The 17,773-nt window shown below is 44.3% G+C and overlaps 1 protein-coding gene across 1 annotated transcript; it reads left to right on the plus strand.

The window, feature by feature from the left end:
• The first annotated feature begins 674 nt into the window (after positions 1–674).
• gprc5ba (G protein-coupled receptor, class C, group 5, member Ba) lies at positions 675–15,968 on the plus strand. Its single transcript, XM_083930955.1, has 4 exons — positions 675–1,269; positions 9,190–10,218; positions 10,411–10,532; positions 12,583–15,968. The coding sequence occupies exons 2-4, from the start codon at positions 9,192–9,194 to the stop codon at positions 12,625–12,627; spliced, it is 1,194 nt and encodes a 397-aa protein (XP_083787081.1). The 5' UTR covers positions 675–1,269; positions 9,190–9,191; the 3' UTR covers positions 12,628–15,968.
• The last annotated feature ends 1,805 nt before the right edge of the window (positions 15,969–17,773 follow it).

The raw sequence follows: 17,773 nt of genomic DNA on the forward strand, positions 1-17,773 counted from the left end.
GGTGATTTAAAGAAGTCACTGATTCAGCAAACCTTCCATTTTGGGAAATAGGCAATGATGTAAAAGAGTGAATGAGTGGCAAATTGTTAAATGTTTTGAATAAAAGCGCTACATAACGGCAGTCCATTTAATAGTCTTTGAGTCAGCTTGATGTTTTGGGAGAAAACACTGATTTGTATCATCTGTATATATCATTATATATAAAATAGTTTCATTTCTATTTCCAAGCAGCAGACTGTGATTTTTTCTTGAACTTTATTCTGAAAGATACAACAGGAAATGGAGGTTTAACAGGTTTTTTACGAGTTTAACTTGACGTTGTATTGGCATATTTTCTATGACTTAGCGAACGAGGCAATAACAGAAATACCGAAATCTGGAACTAAACTGTAGAGTACAAACTGTGAGTGCAGCTTGTTACAGTGACATAAGATTTAGGTGGCGCGTGTGCGTGTGTATGCGCGTGTGTGTAAAAGAGAGAGACCCCCGTGCGTCTTGAAAGGATCTATCAAGGTTTCCCCCCTGACAGGCACCAATTAATTTATCACCGAGTAAAGCAGTAAGAGGGAGGGGGAGGGGGGCAGAGAGTCAGCTCTGGAGAGCTGTCACTTTCTCTGTGCATGTGTGTGTGTGTGTGTGTGTGTGTGTGTGTGTGTGCGGAGAGGGATTACCAGTACGCGCGTTGTGCGGAGCGCAGTTTTGGTGATGCATTCAGTCGGGAGATTTGCAGCGGGGACCACTGAGCGTCGACCCGGACATTCAGCGGCATATCCATCGCAGTAGCAGGAGAAGGGGATCGCGCGGGATTTGGGGGGTGGCACCGTCTCTGCGCACCCCAGGACTTCGGCTCACTGTGTGTTTTATTTATTTTGATGTTTAATTTATTTTTATGATGCTCCTTTAGCGGTGCAGAGTGAAAGCCAACGATGCGCACCGCTGAACAAAGGATTTAGGGGGAAACGATCCAGAATCTCTGCCACATATTAATCCTGACACCCCGGTGTGTTTTGTCTTTGCCCGTTCTGCCTCTGGGGACAACAGACAGGGGCTGAAAAAAACCGTGTTCCTCTGTTTTTTTCAAAGCTGGAGCGGAAAGAATCATCTGGGCTCATCGCGTACGAGTCCATGTGGACGGAGAGAGAATACGCAAACACAGCGAGCGGAGCTCATTTCGAAATGTGACATTTTTTTACTCTCCCAGTCTCCCATCAAACCTGACAGCTGTGCATCTGCCTTCCTTGTCGATTGGATTTGTTTACACCCCTTAAGGTACGTGCTGCTCATCATGTAGACCATGTATTGATTAATAAAAATGGGGGTAGGGGATGTGGTATTCTTGTGGAGATGCGTGTGCGAGATACATAATCAGTCAGTGGGTAGGACTATTTTAACTGAACCCACAGGGGATCTCGGTTTATTTGAATGCACGTCTCGGGTTGATTTGTAATAACGCTGTTCCGGGGCTTGTTACCAATGAGGTGGAAGTTGCATCACTGACAGCCCGGGGAGAAAGGCGATGTCGATGCACCAAATTCATAGGTGTGTGCAGAAAGGGCACGCCGTATTGTATACATACAGTAAATGAACTGTACATTAACACACTGGGCATGGTGCATAAATGAACATTTACACTCAGCGCTTGGTACATACTTGTATATGGCCTTGACCTCAAAGGGCATTTGTCAAAAGCATGTCAAGCTTAACTAAAGACAAGGAGGACTTTGACCTATGTGATATTTAAGGACTGATGGCACATTTTTCTCACGAGGATGAAAAGGTTGGTCTCTTTTAGTAGCTGCAGCTCCATTCTCACCCCACAATACACTGGGATATTTTAGGAGTGTCAGTCACTCCTCCATTCTTTAGTTTAGAGGTTAGATGTCATGCTTTATATTTGGATCACACACACACACACACACACACACACACACACACACACACACACACACACACACACACACACACACACACACACACACACACACACACACACACCTCAGTAACAATAGTCTTGCTGCTGCTCCCTCAAACAAACACACTCTTCTGGAACCCCCCAGGGACCTTCCCATGTGGCGGGTATTGTTGAGAGGGGGTGAGCTGGAAAAAAAGAAAAGAAAAAAGAGCATTCTCCAAATGTGTGTTTGCATTAAGCTGCTCCTTAGGTCAGCTAAAACCAAGGGTGTCCCCTTTAGTAGACTTGCCCCTCCAACGCTGGCCTCAACAAAAGGCTTGTTGTCTAAACTCTTGAAAGAAATTGCACTTAACTGACCAACTGAGTCCAATTAGACTAAGGAAGTTATATGGAAATGGAAGTCAATGCATGGATTGACTTTCTGTAGGTCGATAGATAGGTGATACATTAGCCTCGAGCCTCAGTCAGTGCGGTATTTGTGTACTGGGAAAGCTCCCGGGCCTATTTTGGAGCGTTCTGTTTTCCGTCATTAATCAATATACAGCAGAGTGGAGCTGTTTATTCTCAGGCCGTGCTTTCATGAGTTAGTTAGCATCCTCATGGGAAAATATAATGCTACAGTATCTCCTCGGGGCTGATGCCATATGTACCATGTTTGGATGATTGTGTGTGTTAGTGTGTGTGGACTCTTGTATACACATTACACAGCTTAGTGTACGAGCTGGATTTTCACATACATCAGAACTTACCCACCCCTCCTTCCTCTCTCTCTCTCTCTCTCTCTCTCTCTCTCTCTCTCTCTCTCTCTCTCTCTCTCTCTCTCTCTCTCTCTCTCTCTCTCTCTCTCTCTCTCTCTCTCTCTCTCACACACACACACACACACACACACACACACACACACACACACACACACACACACGCGCGCGCTCCAGGCACAAGGCTCGCTCCAATTTGTCCCTTGCACATCCGCCTGTTCCTTGTTTCTCCTGCTCCTCTGATCACTATCACGCCCTCTAACCAAGTCGGATCTCTCTGGGCTCCTGTGACCAACCTCTCCATTCATCCCATCACTGTATCCAAGATGCTCATTGACATTGCACAGAAGCAGAACACATGACACCTGAAGTCTGCGGCTTTGTTTCAGGGTGCATTTTTTTAGGCTTGGGATGCCTTCACTTCATCACATTCCATCGGTTGTTGATTTAGGAAGAGGAGGAAGAAGAAGAAACGGGAGCAGAGGGAAGGGTATAAGGCACTTGCGCTGTTAATTGTTAAGTCAATTAGCATATGGTCTTGCTGAGAGCCCAGTCACATGGTAATGAGGTCTAATTAGGATGGCAGGGGATGTCTGAAGAGACGGGGAAAATACTTCCACTGTCGGTTTCTTCACGGTGACACCCAGGAGGTCGGTGCTGTGAATTGACTACCACTTTTTTGTGAGTCTATTTATTCCTAAAACGTGTCCTCACCAACTCCTTTTCAATATTTTAGCACACCCATACGTCTTACTTTGACATCTAGCACATTTATCCAACCGTCTTTCTTCTTCTGCATCTCCTCTTTTATTTCCATTTTCATCTACCACACAAGGGATTTGTGACATCACTCTGGAGCGTTACAGATGTGGAGAGATTAGAGACAAAGTCAGACGGATCAGATCATGCGATGTAATTCATAGTTACTGTGCATTTTATTTGAAGTGGGATGATGGTTGAGTTTCTAGTGGTAAGCTGAATGCAATCCCTTGCAATTGTTCAAGAAAAAACACATCAAAGTTACAGTAAATGTATTTTAAAGCATCTATGCACAGGAAACTTGCGTCCTACTGCGTAGGTGTGATCTCAGGTCTGTTTATTTCAGCAAACTTGCACCAGAGATATCTTTCTCAAAACACCAACTTTGAATGTGGCAGTGCTTTTTGCGATTTTCTGTATAGGAGGTCTCTGACTGAATGCAGGACTGCCGAGGAAGGCCATCTCTGCAGTGTCATAAGTTCAGGGATTACAACAACCATGTGTCCTATCAAAGTGTCCTTGAGTGAGGAAGAGAGGCTCCTATTTGTTGTGGATGAGCATCCTACCTAAGAGTGTTTCGACTCCACATTAAGCTCTTTTTCAAATGGAGCTCCTCCAAAACTACAGAGAGAATAGATATTAATGTATTCGGGGTTGACAGTGTGTTTTCAGTTCAGTTCCATCCAGGTAAATTGTAACATTTTGGTCGCCTAGAAATGTCAGCACTTTGCTAACTAAGCTAGGTAGGTAGCATGAATTTGAGCTGGTAACTTAATGATTTTCAACTGACTCTGTGTCACCGCAGCGTTTAGCTTAGTGCAGCACCATTGAAACAACACTGGCTTAGCACTTCTCCTCAGCTAAACCCTCTTCTCCAAACATGGTCGCTTATGGTTGCAGAAAACCTAGATGGGGATGGCCAAAATGTCAAAAATGAAGCTTCACAATATTAGTCCACAAACCAGTGGATCACGTCACAGTGGCTACGTCCATCACATTTATACAATCTTTGGGTAAGACAGGCAGGTCCATATTGGTACTTATTATCGTTACTTCTATGACCTCCCTCCAGGCCAAACCACCACTCTAGCAGCAATTTCAAGCCAATTATTCTCACTCAAGACACTAGAGAAGTTCATGAGAGCTTAATACATAAGAAACAACTGATAAAAGAGCAATCTGCGATACAGAGCTACAAGCTTATTTAGAAGCACAGATGTGTTTTTAATCCAAAGTAACTCTCATACAGTGAGACAGAACATCCAGACAGCCCGGGTTAATTTAACATGACTGATATCTAAGGCCTTATGTAATCCCAGCCTCTAAAAATGTAAATGTATGCGAAAAAAAAAGAAAAGGTCTGTTAGTGTTAGAGAAGAGGGTGGATAATGCTGTGGAGTTTTGAATGGCAACACCAGGAAGCAGATGCCAGCACAGGTCCTTCAAATGACCTGCTCACCTCAACAGCTGATCAGCGTGTTCCCATCCATACACCTACACACTCACACTCACATTTTCTCAGTCAGTAGTGTGAATAAAACAGAAAATGGAGATAAAAAAGAATTGAAGCAAGTCGTTGAAATGCATAATCTTCCACATTATCACCACAGTAATTAGACAGCATCTGCTTGTGTGCTATGTCTGATAATTATAGAAAGAGGTAATTGTACAGGACAGGAGGAGCAGATTTGATGGACTGCAGTGCTGCATATTTGCACTCTCACTCCTGTTGTATGTATAAGGAATGTACGCTGCATACTTGTCACATTCAGCTTTGTGTGAGAATGGGGTGCCTTCACACACAGATGCATAATACATGCCACCAAGCAGAATGTTATATTTACATGCAAATAGAGCCAGCACACATGGGCATTATGCCAGTCTGTGTGTGAGTGACACGTGCAGCATGAATGCATGTAACAGGGCTACGTGCAGAATACAAAACTAAGAAGGGCCTCTGAGTGCCAGCAGGCTGCTTGGCACTGAGGAAGATGATGCCCGAGAAACAGCAGCCATGCAGCAGAACTGGCAGGAACTGGATCCTTCCCCAGTTACATAAGATACACAGCAAGAATAAAGGCAAAGGGGGAGGGAGGGCAGCAGGAAGGGGCACAAGGAGGGAAGAAGAGGAAACCAAAATGGAAGGAAGAGGGGTGTGCTTGGGATTAGATGATGGAGGGGAAAAAGAGGGAGAAAATATGGGGAGAGAAGGTATGTTAGGTAAATCTTCCACAGCACATCTTCAAATGAAGCGGAGGGGTGAGAGCGCTCTGGCTGCTCCGGAGGAGAGGTGGCATTGAAATTCGACAGAATTGAGGATTTTAAATGGAGGGGAGGACAGAAATGGCTGCATGGAGCAGGAGTGAGAGAAACATGTCTCGAAAGATGGGAGGGAGAGAGGGAGGGAGGCAGGGGAGGATAAAACGGCGGCAGCATCCTCCGTGCTGCACAAAGCGGAAGGCCAGGGGCTCTCTCTATGTCTCTCTCTCTTTTCACATGACTCATATTAGTGGGAAGAAGGGAAGAGGACTTGAGCGTGTGGCCTGTGTGCTATAGATGTGTGTCGTGCATGTGTAAGGAGGAGCATGGGTGGTTCTGCACATGTGTGTGTATGTGGCCCTCTGTTTGCATCCTTCAGCTCACCAGTCTGCCAAGTTGCACTCAAAAAGCAGCCAGAGCAACCATCTGTGCAAGATGGAGTGACTGGGTGAGAGGGTGAGGGAATGAAAAAGTGGTGTGCAGGACACAGAGCCTCTGTCTGTGTGTGTCTCTCGTCTGGTCTGCAGCTTCACAAGCTGTGTTATTAGGAAGTGTGACAAAGAAGACAAAAAGAAAAGACAGAGGAGGAGCAGTCTGATCGGCTGGTTGAGGATGAGTGAACCTTCCTCTCTTTGTTTCCTGTCCCTTTTGTTTTATTCCTGTCATTTAGAGAGCGGGCGTAACCATAGTTATCTGTAGAGAAACAGCATGTTTAAAAGAAAGCCTTGGTTTATCAGGAGTGTGTCTGTTTTTGTGCCACAACATAAGCGTAGGGTGTTGTGTAAAAAGCTCCATTGTGAGTGTGTATGCATGTTTTGATGACTCATCTCTCTATAAGCACTGGCTGATGTTAAAGTAGACCAATAATAACCAGCGGTGGTGAAGCTGTTCCAATAAGGCGGGAAACAACAGGCTAAAATAACGCCAGGAAGACGAGGGAGCGAAGAATTTTGGTAATGAGAAGCCGTGAGGAGAAATTTTGGAGGGTGTAAATCTCTGAAGGATACATGAAAGAGCTCTAAATAAATGAATATGCACAAACACAGGCATACAGTGCATGTGTGCACATGCATCTTTCACTGTTATCCCCCCTAGGATCTCACAGAAATAAATAAAGATATATCACAAGATGTAAACAATATCTGCCGGAAAAATATGCTTTTTTTTAATGGATATTAAGCACATCAAAAGCTTGGAAATAATAGATGGAGCAGCTATGTACATAATATACTGTACATTATAGTATCTGACTTGGTTAGAGCTCACTCACTAATAATGATAATTAAGTTATTAATAGCATACTCAACCCTCTTTTATGTAAAAGTACTTGTAATAGAAAATCAGTGGAGGTGGAAGTCCAGATCCTTTAGGCATGGAGAGAGAATATGAAGCTGGGGAGATACTTCACCTATGTTAATCCAGTTCAGTGTCATGGCAACATGGGCATTGTTTTCAGATGAACGGTGTTTGGCCTGTCTCCCTGGCGGAAGTCCCCACAGAACTTAAAATTATATGTAAGTATAACTAGGACAATAAAGTATTACAAGTAAGAGTACTCACTACAGAAAAAAACCCAGGTTCTTGTTTGCACCATTACCAAGAGCACCAAGTGACACTTTCAAAGTACTTGTTTTGTCCAACTATCCAAACCGCAAGATTTTTGAAGTGACACCGAAATGCAGTTAATCCTCACTTTTGAGAAGCTTGGGTCATAAAATGTTTGACTTTTTTCCCTGAAAAATAAATTGAAATGATTACTTATAAAACAGTTCTAACCTTCTGTCCACTAAACTATTAATTGACCAATGGTTTCAACTCTAAATTCTTTATACTATCCAACAGTGTATCTATAACAAAACAGTTTATCATATTTTACACTCTTCATATATTTCATATGCAATTAATTTGTGTTGTAAAAAGTACAATATTCCCCTCTGACTTCTAGTGGATTAGAATGACAAAGTCCTGTGAAATGAAGGCCCTCAAGTCAAATACAAGTCGTTTAGATTTGTGCTGAAGGGCAATCCTTCAGTAAATGTACTTCATTACATTCCTCCAAGGTAGAAAGTGAGATGCATTAAAGTGACAGGTCATACAATCAAAAGAACGTCTGATTTGACAGTGTATTTGCTGCAGATCCAGCAGACATCCTCCCACTTCTGTCCCTATTTCCCTTTTGAAAATAAATCAGTCTGACTCTCTTGCTGTCTGGCCCATTTACTACTCTACACGCTGGAAGTACTGTGTGTGACCTGTTAGCCCTGGCTGGTGTGTATTTAAATCTACCTCTCTCCCCTGACGGATCGACCATGTAACTCTCCCTGACTTACTGGCATGGAGAGAGAATATGAAGCTGGGAATATCCAGTGTCCTTTACGTGGTATGTAAATATTGTGGTACAGTCTATTTGTGGACCCCTTGAGATTTTTTTTTAATGTCAAAACTACAGTTGAAATAAACATCCAAAGTGTAGCTTCAAGTGTGGAGTGGCTTGAAAAGTGTGTGTGTTCTTTGTAAGAGCAGATTGTTTGACACACTAATGTATGAGCCAGCTTGGAAAGAATTTCGGAAAGCTTAGCGATGTAGCGGAGAGACAGTTGACAGTAACCTGGCAGAATGACCTGCCGTCTGTGCGGCATCATGGGGCTTTAAATACAGATCAATCCCTCAAAAAAAAAAACCAGCTTGTCAGGTGAGACAATAACAAAGACCTCAATTAAACGAAATAATGCGTATTTGTATGTGCAGCCGTCCAACAGTTGTGATGAATAAAGGAATAAGTAGACTGAGAAAGCATTGATTTCGCTCACCGAGGGCTGCTTTGTTTTTTTTTCCACCGGGAAACAAAAGTACTCAAGTGTTTGTACTTGTGCTTGAGGCGCTGTGTATTTGTGCGCAGTGTATTATGCATTGTCTCACACCTTGCCTTGCTAGATGCCCTCAGATGCCTGATAGTGAGTAGAACTACGTGTACACACTACTTTCTTTCTCTGTATCTTGTTTTTCACTTTTTTTTCTTCATAAAAATATGCATGATGTTGCAGCTTTCCTGTCAGCGCCCCTGCAGCCGGTTCATCTGACTAGACTGGACAAATAATACACCTGAAACTCTCTTCAGAAGCCCTGTAGGTGCTCTGACTCACTTCTCTGTGAATTAACTGAAAACAGCTTATCTGGGCTTTTCTGGGTTTGTCATGAGGCTCTTTTTCTGATATATGCTGTGTTAATTGAGCTCATGGCTGCAATCTACAATTGGTGAAACAGTATGTGTTTGCGGAACAGTTCAGTCATTCACCCTGCATGAACTACTGTCCTTTCTTTCCTCTCTAACATAGCCTTGGCTGATTGTCTGTATTGTCACTCACAGGCACATGATTACTGTGGAAATGACTGACTGCTCAGCTCTGTTGCATTTATGACCAGAATGACTCACTCTGTTTCCCTTTCTCTCTCCATTCCTTTGACTTTCCTCCTTCCTTGTCCTCTTGTCTGTTGTTCTCTCAGAGATGGCCTTCCTCCCAATCCTCCTCCTGCTGCTGCTGACTGCTGCTCATCATGCCACCGGATTCTCGGAGCCTGTTGAGCCTCTCCCAAGAGGCTGCGGCTGGGGCCTTGAGCGTCCCTACACCCTCCTCTGTGACCTGGACTCCATATGGGGTGTGGCTGTGGAGTCAGTGGCTGCCGGCGGGGTGCTGACCGCCATCTTGCTGGCCCTAGTCCTACTGTGCCGCTTGCATCACATCAGTGAGGCTGAGAAACGCAGCGGAGTGGGACCCATCCTCCTGCTGCTCCTTGGCATCCTTGGCTTGTTCGGCCTCAGCTTTGTCTACCTGATCGAGCAGGATGAGTCATTATGTTTGCTCCGCAGGGCCCTGTGGGGTCTCCTGTTTGCCGTTTGCTTCTCCTGCTTGCTGGTGCAGGGTGTTCGCCTGCGCAGGATTGGCCGCGAGCGCCGGAGCCCTGGTGGCTGCGCCCTAACAGGCCTCGCGTTGGGTTTGAGTGCCGTGCAGGGCATCATCGCCGCTGAGTGGCTACTTCTTACCGTGCTGAGGGAGGGACGAGCTGCTTGTCAGTACCTGCCACTGGACTTCTCACTAGCCTGCAGCTACGTGCTCGCCCTCCTACTAGCCGCGCTTACTGCTGCCTCCCTGGCCCTGTGTGGGAAGACAAGTCAGTGGCGCTGCAATGCCATCTGGCTGCTGGTCACCTGCCTGCTGTCGCTGCTGCTGTGGGTGGCCTGGGTGGGTTTCTATCTGTACGGCAACGACTGGCTCGGGAGGTCCCCGGACTGGAATGACCCGGCACTGGCCATTGCTTTAGTGGCTCAGGGATGGCTGCTGCTGATCTTTCATGCCATTCCTGAATCCCACATCTGCCTGAGACCCCCTCCACAGCCCACTGCCCCAGATTACTTTGACACCTCCCAGAACTCGACACGGATGAGGGAGACTAGCTTCGACGAAGACATCCCTCTCTCTCACAGGCAGTTTGTGGAGAACCAGGGCTACGGATACAACGATGAGAACACTGCAGGTACAATCCAATATTTTAGAACAGACACGCATAAGATGCGTGGGCAGGCTTTAGGTAGAATGTAGGCCAAAGTGAGTAATAGAACGCCAGGAAATATTTGCATTCGTGGCTGGAAATAAGAACAAGAGGACATTTATGTGGCACAGGGTTACACAGTAATCTCTCTTCGCCTCTGTGTCTATTCCATGCCAGGCTTGAGGAGCGGTGGTGGTGCCGGGCCACATAACAGCAACACCGCCGCCAGGCCCAGCGCTCCTTTCCGCAGCAACGTCTACCAACCAACCGAGATGACTATGATCCTGAACGGGGGAGCGGTGAGTACATCCTCGCAGTCACAGGTACACGCCGCTTACACGCCGCTTAAACGCCGCTTAAACGCCGCTTAAACGCCGCTTAAACGCCGCTTAAACGCCGCTTAAACGCCGCTTAAACGCCGCTCTCTCATTCGCCCACACCAACAAGACTGCATGCACATTTGTGCGTTCCAGACCGTACCTCATTGCACAAGAATGAGGGAGGGGTGTGAGTATGAGAGAGTATGAGAGTGTGTGTGTGTGTGTGTGTGTGTGTGTGTGTGTGTGTCTTTGTGTGTGTGTGTGTGTGTGTGTGTGTGTGTGTGTGTGTGTGTGTGTGTGTGTGTGTGTGTGTGTGTGTGTGTGCATTACCCGTTTGTTGGATGCATGGCCATGTGCCTGTGTGTGTTGTATTTTGTCGGCACATGCATGGATGGTTTTGTCACAAATGGTCACTCATATGACATTGATTTGTGTATGGGTGAGAGCGAGAAAGTGTCCATGCACTCCTGTGTGTGTAGATAAGCCACGATTGTATCTGTTCACTGAGTGATGCGACTGTCTTGCTGGCCTGTCACGCCCTTCGTTATGCAGGATGAATGGGTACTGTGGCTGGCACAGGTGAACTCATTTCCAGCCACCGCTTTGAATCAGGCTCGCCACACAACAGCACAACACACAACCTCACACACCACTGGAGGCTAAAACGCTGAAGCAACACTCTCTACGGACTAAAAGATCATTTGTATTACTTGTGATCGCGGGCGTGCTAATTTAACCGATGGAATGCAGAGACCCTCCTTAAGCTGCTCTGCTTAAAATATCATTAGTGTTTCTGTGCATTAATTTTAAAGACAGTTTATTTATATAGCATGCTTCATACTCAAAGGGAAATGCTTTGCATAAGGCATACAATGTATTATTAGAGAAATTCAGCTTTTAAAACAGCATTTTAAAAGGATAATATACATTTAAAACATGGAAGCACAGAATTAAATAAAAGAGAGTGTAGGATATGTAAGATTGAGTTAACAGAATAGTTTGACTATTTGGGGAATAAGCTTTTTTGCTTTATTGCAGAGGGTTAGATGAGCAGATTGGTGCCACTGTCTTGCCTGCATGATAAATATGAAGCAGCAGTCAGCTTAGCATAAAGACTGGAAACAGGTGGAAACAAGTAGCCAGGCTCTGGCCAGAGGTAACAATAAAAACCAGAAACCCACAATTTTGCTTCGGCACGGATTAAACAAATAAATTATGAAATGAGTGAGCTATAAAGGTGCCGGGAGGTGGTTTTAACACAGCCACACCGTTTCCAATCTTTGTACTAATCAAGGCTAACCGGCTGCTCATAGTCAGCATTCCCACATAGGGGTCATCCCTACGTTCACAGGGTCTCAGTTCCTATGTCTCTTGCTATGAAGTAACATTGTAAGAGTTGGTATATTATAGATTTGCTGTTCATTGCATTGCACATTTGCTGAATGCAAAAGAATTTAAGAGATGGACGTTTCAAATGCAGATGAGTGGTAAAAATCTGTTGAGCCACTGTAGAGATATAACTATGTCTGAAATCAAGAAAACAACATATTGACCCAGGGAAACATACATTGAATATTTGACCTAAATGAATAGAATAGATGTCAAATTGAGAGGATACTGAGCTGGAGAACATAGATATGCTCCCCAGAAATGAGAGTGGTATTCACCTTCTCATCCAAGAAATTAACTACCCAAAATATCAAACAATTGTTTTTTTTAAGGTAATGGAGAGCATAAAAGATGATTTGAGCCAGGTCTTGAGCAGCTTTCAGCACACGATATTTCTGTGGTTTGCCTTAAAATCTGGGACAGTTAGACAGATGACACGTAAGGGTTAATGTCAAAGGAGAAGTCCCTCAGAGATGTATTTATTTCTAAACCAAGGGGAGGTTTGTACACAAGCATGAGTAAAACCTGTAAACAGGACCTATGCAGCTACTGTATGTGCATGTGTGTGAAGATGCATGTGTGAATATATGAAGGCATCCACATTGTTTATCATTTACAAACTGAATTTGTCCTTCCACAGGTGCCCTCTGCCCCTCCAACCTACACGGGGAGGCAGCTGTGGTGAGCAGAGGATTGGAAAGATGTGTGGTGGAAAATGAAGAAAAGGATGGAGAGGTTGAGGAGGGAGGGTTCCGGGACGAGGGGCCTGCCTGGTTGAGTTGGACTTAAAATGTGGATGCCAACGTGGCCCTTTCATTCTGTATACAGACTTAAACTCTGACTGTGTGCCAAGCAACTTGTATGAGTGTGTGTGAGAGTGAGAGAGAGAGAAGGGTATGGAGGACAGAGCTAAAGCTCTTCTAGCACACAAATCTCTATAGAGGGGTTCAAATCTCAAAACGTGACCAGCAAGTAGCAAAACAAACCACACGCTGACTCAGATCCGAAAATATCAACATGCGGTATTCTTTTTGTTGCATTTGCTCCCCTGAGACTATACAGCACTGTAAGCACCCTTGAAAAACTGTGAAATATATCGCTTTTTCCTGCTCCATCGCTCTTCCTGTCAGTCAGGATGTCTTTTCTGCTGCTCCTCACAATGCTGGCGCTCACAGGGAAACATTTGGCTCTGTCCTCCATCCATCCACAGTGTAGGTGAGCACATAGGCAACTGTACAGCCCGAGCACCGCCCGCTTACAAGGAACCAGCCTCCATGGGTGTGTATGTAGAGTATATGAGAGGGAAAAAAAGAGTGTGTGTGTGTGTGTTCCTTACATCTCAACTCCACAGCTCCGATAAAACCTTCCCCTTCTGGACTGTCACCCCTAAGTGAACACTTCTTCTTCCTCCCTTCTTCCTGTTCGACTGCCCCGTCTGTGAATATCACATAACTCTTCTCACCTTGCCTCATCCTCCCGCCTGCATGGACACTTTGCAAAATGTGAAACAGACTGTGAAGCCTGCACTGTGTTCGGAGAAGAAGTTCCCGGTGACCGCAGCAAAAACAGCCTGAAGCACCTGAACAGAGGGATCGCAAGCCGCTAATGAACTGCTCTTAGATGGCAGATAGACGGTGGAGTAGAGTGGCTTCTGATAGGGCGAGGATGGCGTCAGTTACCAGTGGGGAGGCAACTCTTCATGAATCTAGGTCAGACTGCTGCGTGCTGCTCTCCCAGATCTCCGGTGGCCACTGGCGTTTTGAAGCAGCCAGGAGAAACTGTCACTTTACATCAGCAGGAAACAGAGCGAGGAAATGAAACGTTCTCCTGTACTTTGCTCCTCTATCAGTGTTAACGTGTGTGATTTTATGAGCGTGGGGGAGTCAAGGTTTCTTTGTGGTGCTAAATATGCTCCACACAACTTCCAAGTGTAGCACAGAAGTGCAGGAACAACGCCGATGCAGATAAGGTAGTCAAAACTGTGAGTGACAGTCTACAGATAAAGCTGTGACTGGTGTGTGGAGATATCCTAGAGCCTTATAAACCCAGATTTACAGTGCAAGGTAGAAAGAAGGAGATAAAATATAAGAGGAGGGAGCAGGGAGGAAAGAGATGTCGAGCGACGGTCCAAGGGGAGTCTATGGAAGATCCGTGAGAGAAAATGGCTCCCTGGTCTGTCTGTGTGTGATGTGCGGGCAGCCGTGCTGCTCTGCTCTACGTGTGGTCGTCTTCTTTATCTAGTGAAGCGTCTCTCTCCCCCCTCCTCCTCCTCCTCCTCCTGTCTCTTCTTCGTCCTCTTCCTCCTCCTCCTCCTCCTGTCTCCTCCTGGTCGGCGTGCCAAGAAGGACTCTTGTTTCACTGGAGTCTCCATTTCACGCCCTTTTCCTTCATCGCGACACGTCTCTCTCTCTCTCTCTTCACCTGAGAAGCTGTGTACATAGTAGTGCTGTAAAGCTTTGCTTGCTTGTTTACGTTTTTTTTCCCTTTCTTTTTTTTAACTGTAGCCTGAGTTTAGACACCACCAGTGTCATATGACCCACTGGAGAACTGACTACTGCAAACTGTTTTTATCTGGGATTTCTTTTTTTAAACTGGTTTGCTTTGTTGTTCATACATTTGCTTGTTGTTACATTTTGCTTTTATTTCTCTCTGGCTGGTGTCTTTTATTTCTTAAAATAGCATTTTGGGAAATGTTTTGCCAACACTAGATAGGCTTTTATTATTTTTTCTGTTTGATTAATGTTTAAAGAAATTATATGAGGTTACGTTGGTTGTAGCTCCCGCGCAGTATTCTCAGTCAAGACAGTGGTCCTCTTTTTACTGTAAGGGTTACGGGGATACAAACCCACTTATTTTTATTTTTTCAGAAAAGAAATGATGGCTGTGAATATTTTTTGGCACTTCATGCAGTAAACAATGACTTATTCTACAATATTTTAGGGATAATTATTAAAAAAAACAAAAAACAGCAGGGAGGGCTGAAAAAACTCACTTCAAGCCCCTCGGACAGTCATTTTGGTGACCCCCGGTCCTCAACTAAGAACAGCCGATGGTTCAACCCTTGACTGCTGCTCTATGTTTATGTCTTACCCACTGGCTATTCTAAAATAGGACTGGTACCAGCAGGCCAGCTCCATGCCCAAAGAGAGCGTGTCCTGCTACGTCAGGCTCTGTTTGGGACGACTCTGGTCAGACACAGGCTACGAGCCCCCAGATCTGTGCGTCGTAGCCCACAAATAAGAGCTGTCCTCAGGGTTTTGGATGGTCAGCAGTAACTAGACAAAACTCTCAGAGCGGAGGAGGTGAGGTCTCAGTTCATGCGATGTTTTCACTCAATGTGGAGTACAAAAAAAACAAAAATAACGTGACTTTGTAGATTTTGCACTTCGTCGACTACCTATCTGTGCATGCTTATCACCATTTCTACATGTAACACCTTTCTCAGACGTACTTTTGAAAACTAACTATTTATGTAAAGGTCGTGTGACAGCAATCATAATTTCAGTGTATATCAGATGACACACTTAATGTCTGTGCTTTCTTAAACACAAAAAGAGAGCTGGCTCTTGAGAAGCAAAGAGATTATAGTCAGGGGAAAATGGTCCAAAATAGTATGATTCCCCAAAAAGGAATGCAAGGCCATCATCACTGGACCTAAGAATAACTTCCTCTGTTAGTTTGAAGACTCGAAAGGGGGCAAAAAAGAATCTTCTGACCGATATCGTCTATGTGTTTCAAATCAAATAGACTGTGGTGAAATTTGCACAAAACTTCTATGTTAAGTTTGTCATCCCTGGGCAGCCCACTGGACACCCATCCTCCCTGGGTTTGACATGTCCTTGCCTGTCCTCTCCTGATTTGTCTTGCCTTCAGACTGTTCCAGCGGGGCAGCTGACAGGGGTGATATTGGTTTTCACAGCTGTGACTGTGCAGTGACGCAGCATGCCTATGTATAGAACTTGATTCCCCTAATTAGATAAATTAAAACAAACAAACAAACAGTTAACTCTCTTGTTTCTGTAACTGAATCAGGAAAAAATATAAGTTCAATAAAAGTGTCATGTTTGTAGTTAACTTTTAATTGGATGTGGTGTGTTTTTTTCCCAGGTAGTGATGCAGTGACATGATTATTATGAAGAGTGTTGAAATTAGAGATATTTCACAGTTGTCTGACAATGATATAGCAGCCCATATTTGTTTTTTCAACAGAAACCCACCATTTATAAATAATAGGACCCAGTTAATGTGGTTAGTACAGTTTTCTGGAAAAGGAAAAATCTGAAAACACAGCCTTCCCCCTGCAGCTTTCGCTGTGCTGTCCTAAGTCCCTCCCTTTATACAGTAACCAGTACGTAATGATCTTGAATAAGCCACAGCCATGGTCCTTAGGCTACAGTAAGAAGAAGGCTACAACACTTCCTCTCCATCTCTCAAACACTTCGCCAATACTGACACGCGTTTTATTGCGTTCATTATCAGACTCTCTTTTAGGCTTTTAGAGAAGTCTGTCCTCCTTTTTTTTGTCTTGCTTTGCAGTCTAGGCAGTTAGCCAGTCTCCCGTCACAAGCTAAATTGTGAAGCTGATAAAAGGAGGTCTGGAAGTCTAGTTTCCTCTCAGACCACTTAAAAAATGCTGAAAGGTTATTATGGAATTAAAAAACAAAAGGCTAGTCCAGCCTTAAGACCAAGTGGGACATGTTATATATGAACAATAAACTCAGAATATTAGTCAAAATCTCCATGACTTTCAAGAAATCTAAACAAAAATCATTTGAATACTTTGAAGCTAATGTAATTAATGAATCCTTACATGAACATTTTTGGGAAATACACATTTCTCCTTTTACCAAGGGTATTTATAAAGCCACTGCAGTCGGTTAGCTTAGACACAAAACGGGGGCGATGGCTAACCTCTACAAAAATCGTTTTTGTAAGGATTATAAGAGATACAACATGTTAATTAGGATAATGAGCTTTAAAGGACAGAGCCAGGCTAGCCACTCATTTCAAGTCTTTGTGCTAAGCTAAGCTAACCAATGGCCCCTCGGTACAGTAGCTTCATATCAAACATGAAATCATTAGAGTGGTATCAACCTTCTCATTTTAAAATCAGTGGTAATTTAAGTAATACGTAAACGTGATTCCAAACAAGTTGAATCTTATCTTTAAAGCAGCTATAATTAATTAATGAACCTGCAGTTCCCCACAGTACACTATCTACTTAGCAGACAGACACTGCTGGAGTCTGTGGTGAACAGTGGATCATTTAGCAGCTCATGAGACAGATGAGTAGTTAGAGACCAAAAACTGAGCTAAAAGCTGGTGAATATTGGACTTATATTCGCCAGGTGGACACAAACATGAGCCCAAACGAACAACCATGTTTCTCCGTAACTGCTGGTTGAATAAATAAGAAAATGTTTCTTTCATTGAGAGTATGAGAATTTATGGAGTAACAGTATGTTTTCCTCTATAATCCTACAGGACACATAGCAAATGTACTTTGGACTGTAAGTCAGGTCATAAACATTTTTTGAACCTCTAACATGTTTTAGGGATTTGAACATTTGTGGCATACTCTTTACCCTGTGTATTCCTAGCTCACACAGGAATACATTGTGTGTGTAAACACAGTCGTATTCCACACTTCCACCTTCTGCCTGGAATCGCAGCCCAGAACCAGTTGTTTTCTGGCTTTGCTCCGACAGCCTGGTGCCCACTCCGTCTGAAACTGCTACTGTGTGATCCAGTTTCAGTAGGTTCCAGTGCTGCCAGACTCTGTGGAGCTGGCTGCACTATCAGATGTCCCCAGAATGAAATGGGCTGTTTTA

Source organism: Echiichthys vipera (genome assembly GCF_963691815.1).
Source record: "Echiichthys vipera genome assembly, chromosome: 17".
NCBI lineage: Eukaryota > Metazoa > Chordata > Actinopteri > Perciformes > Trachinidae > Echiichthys > Echiichthys vipera.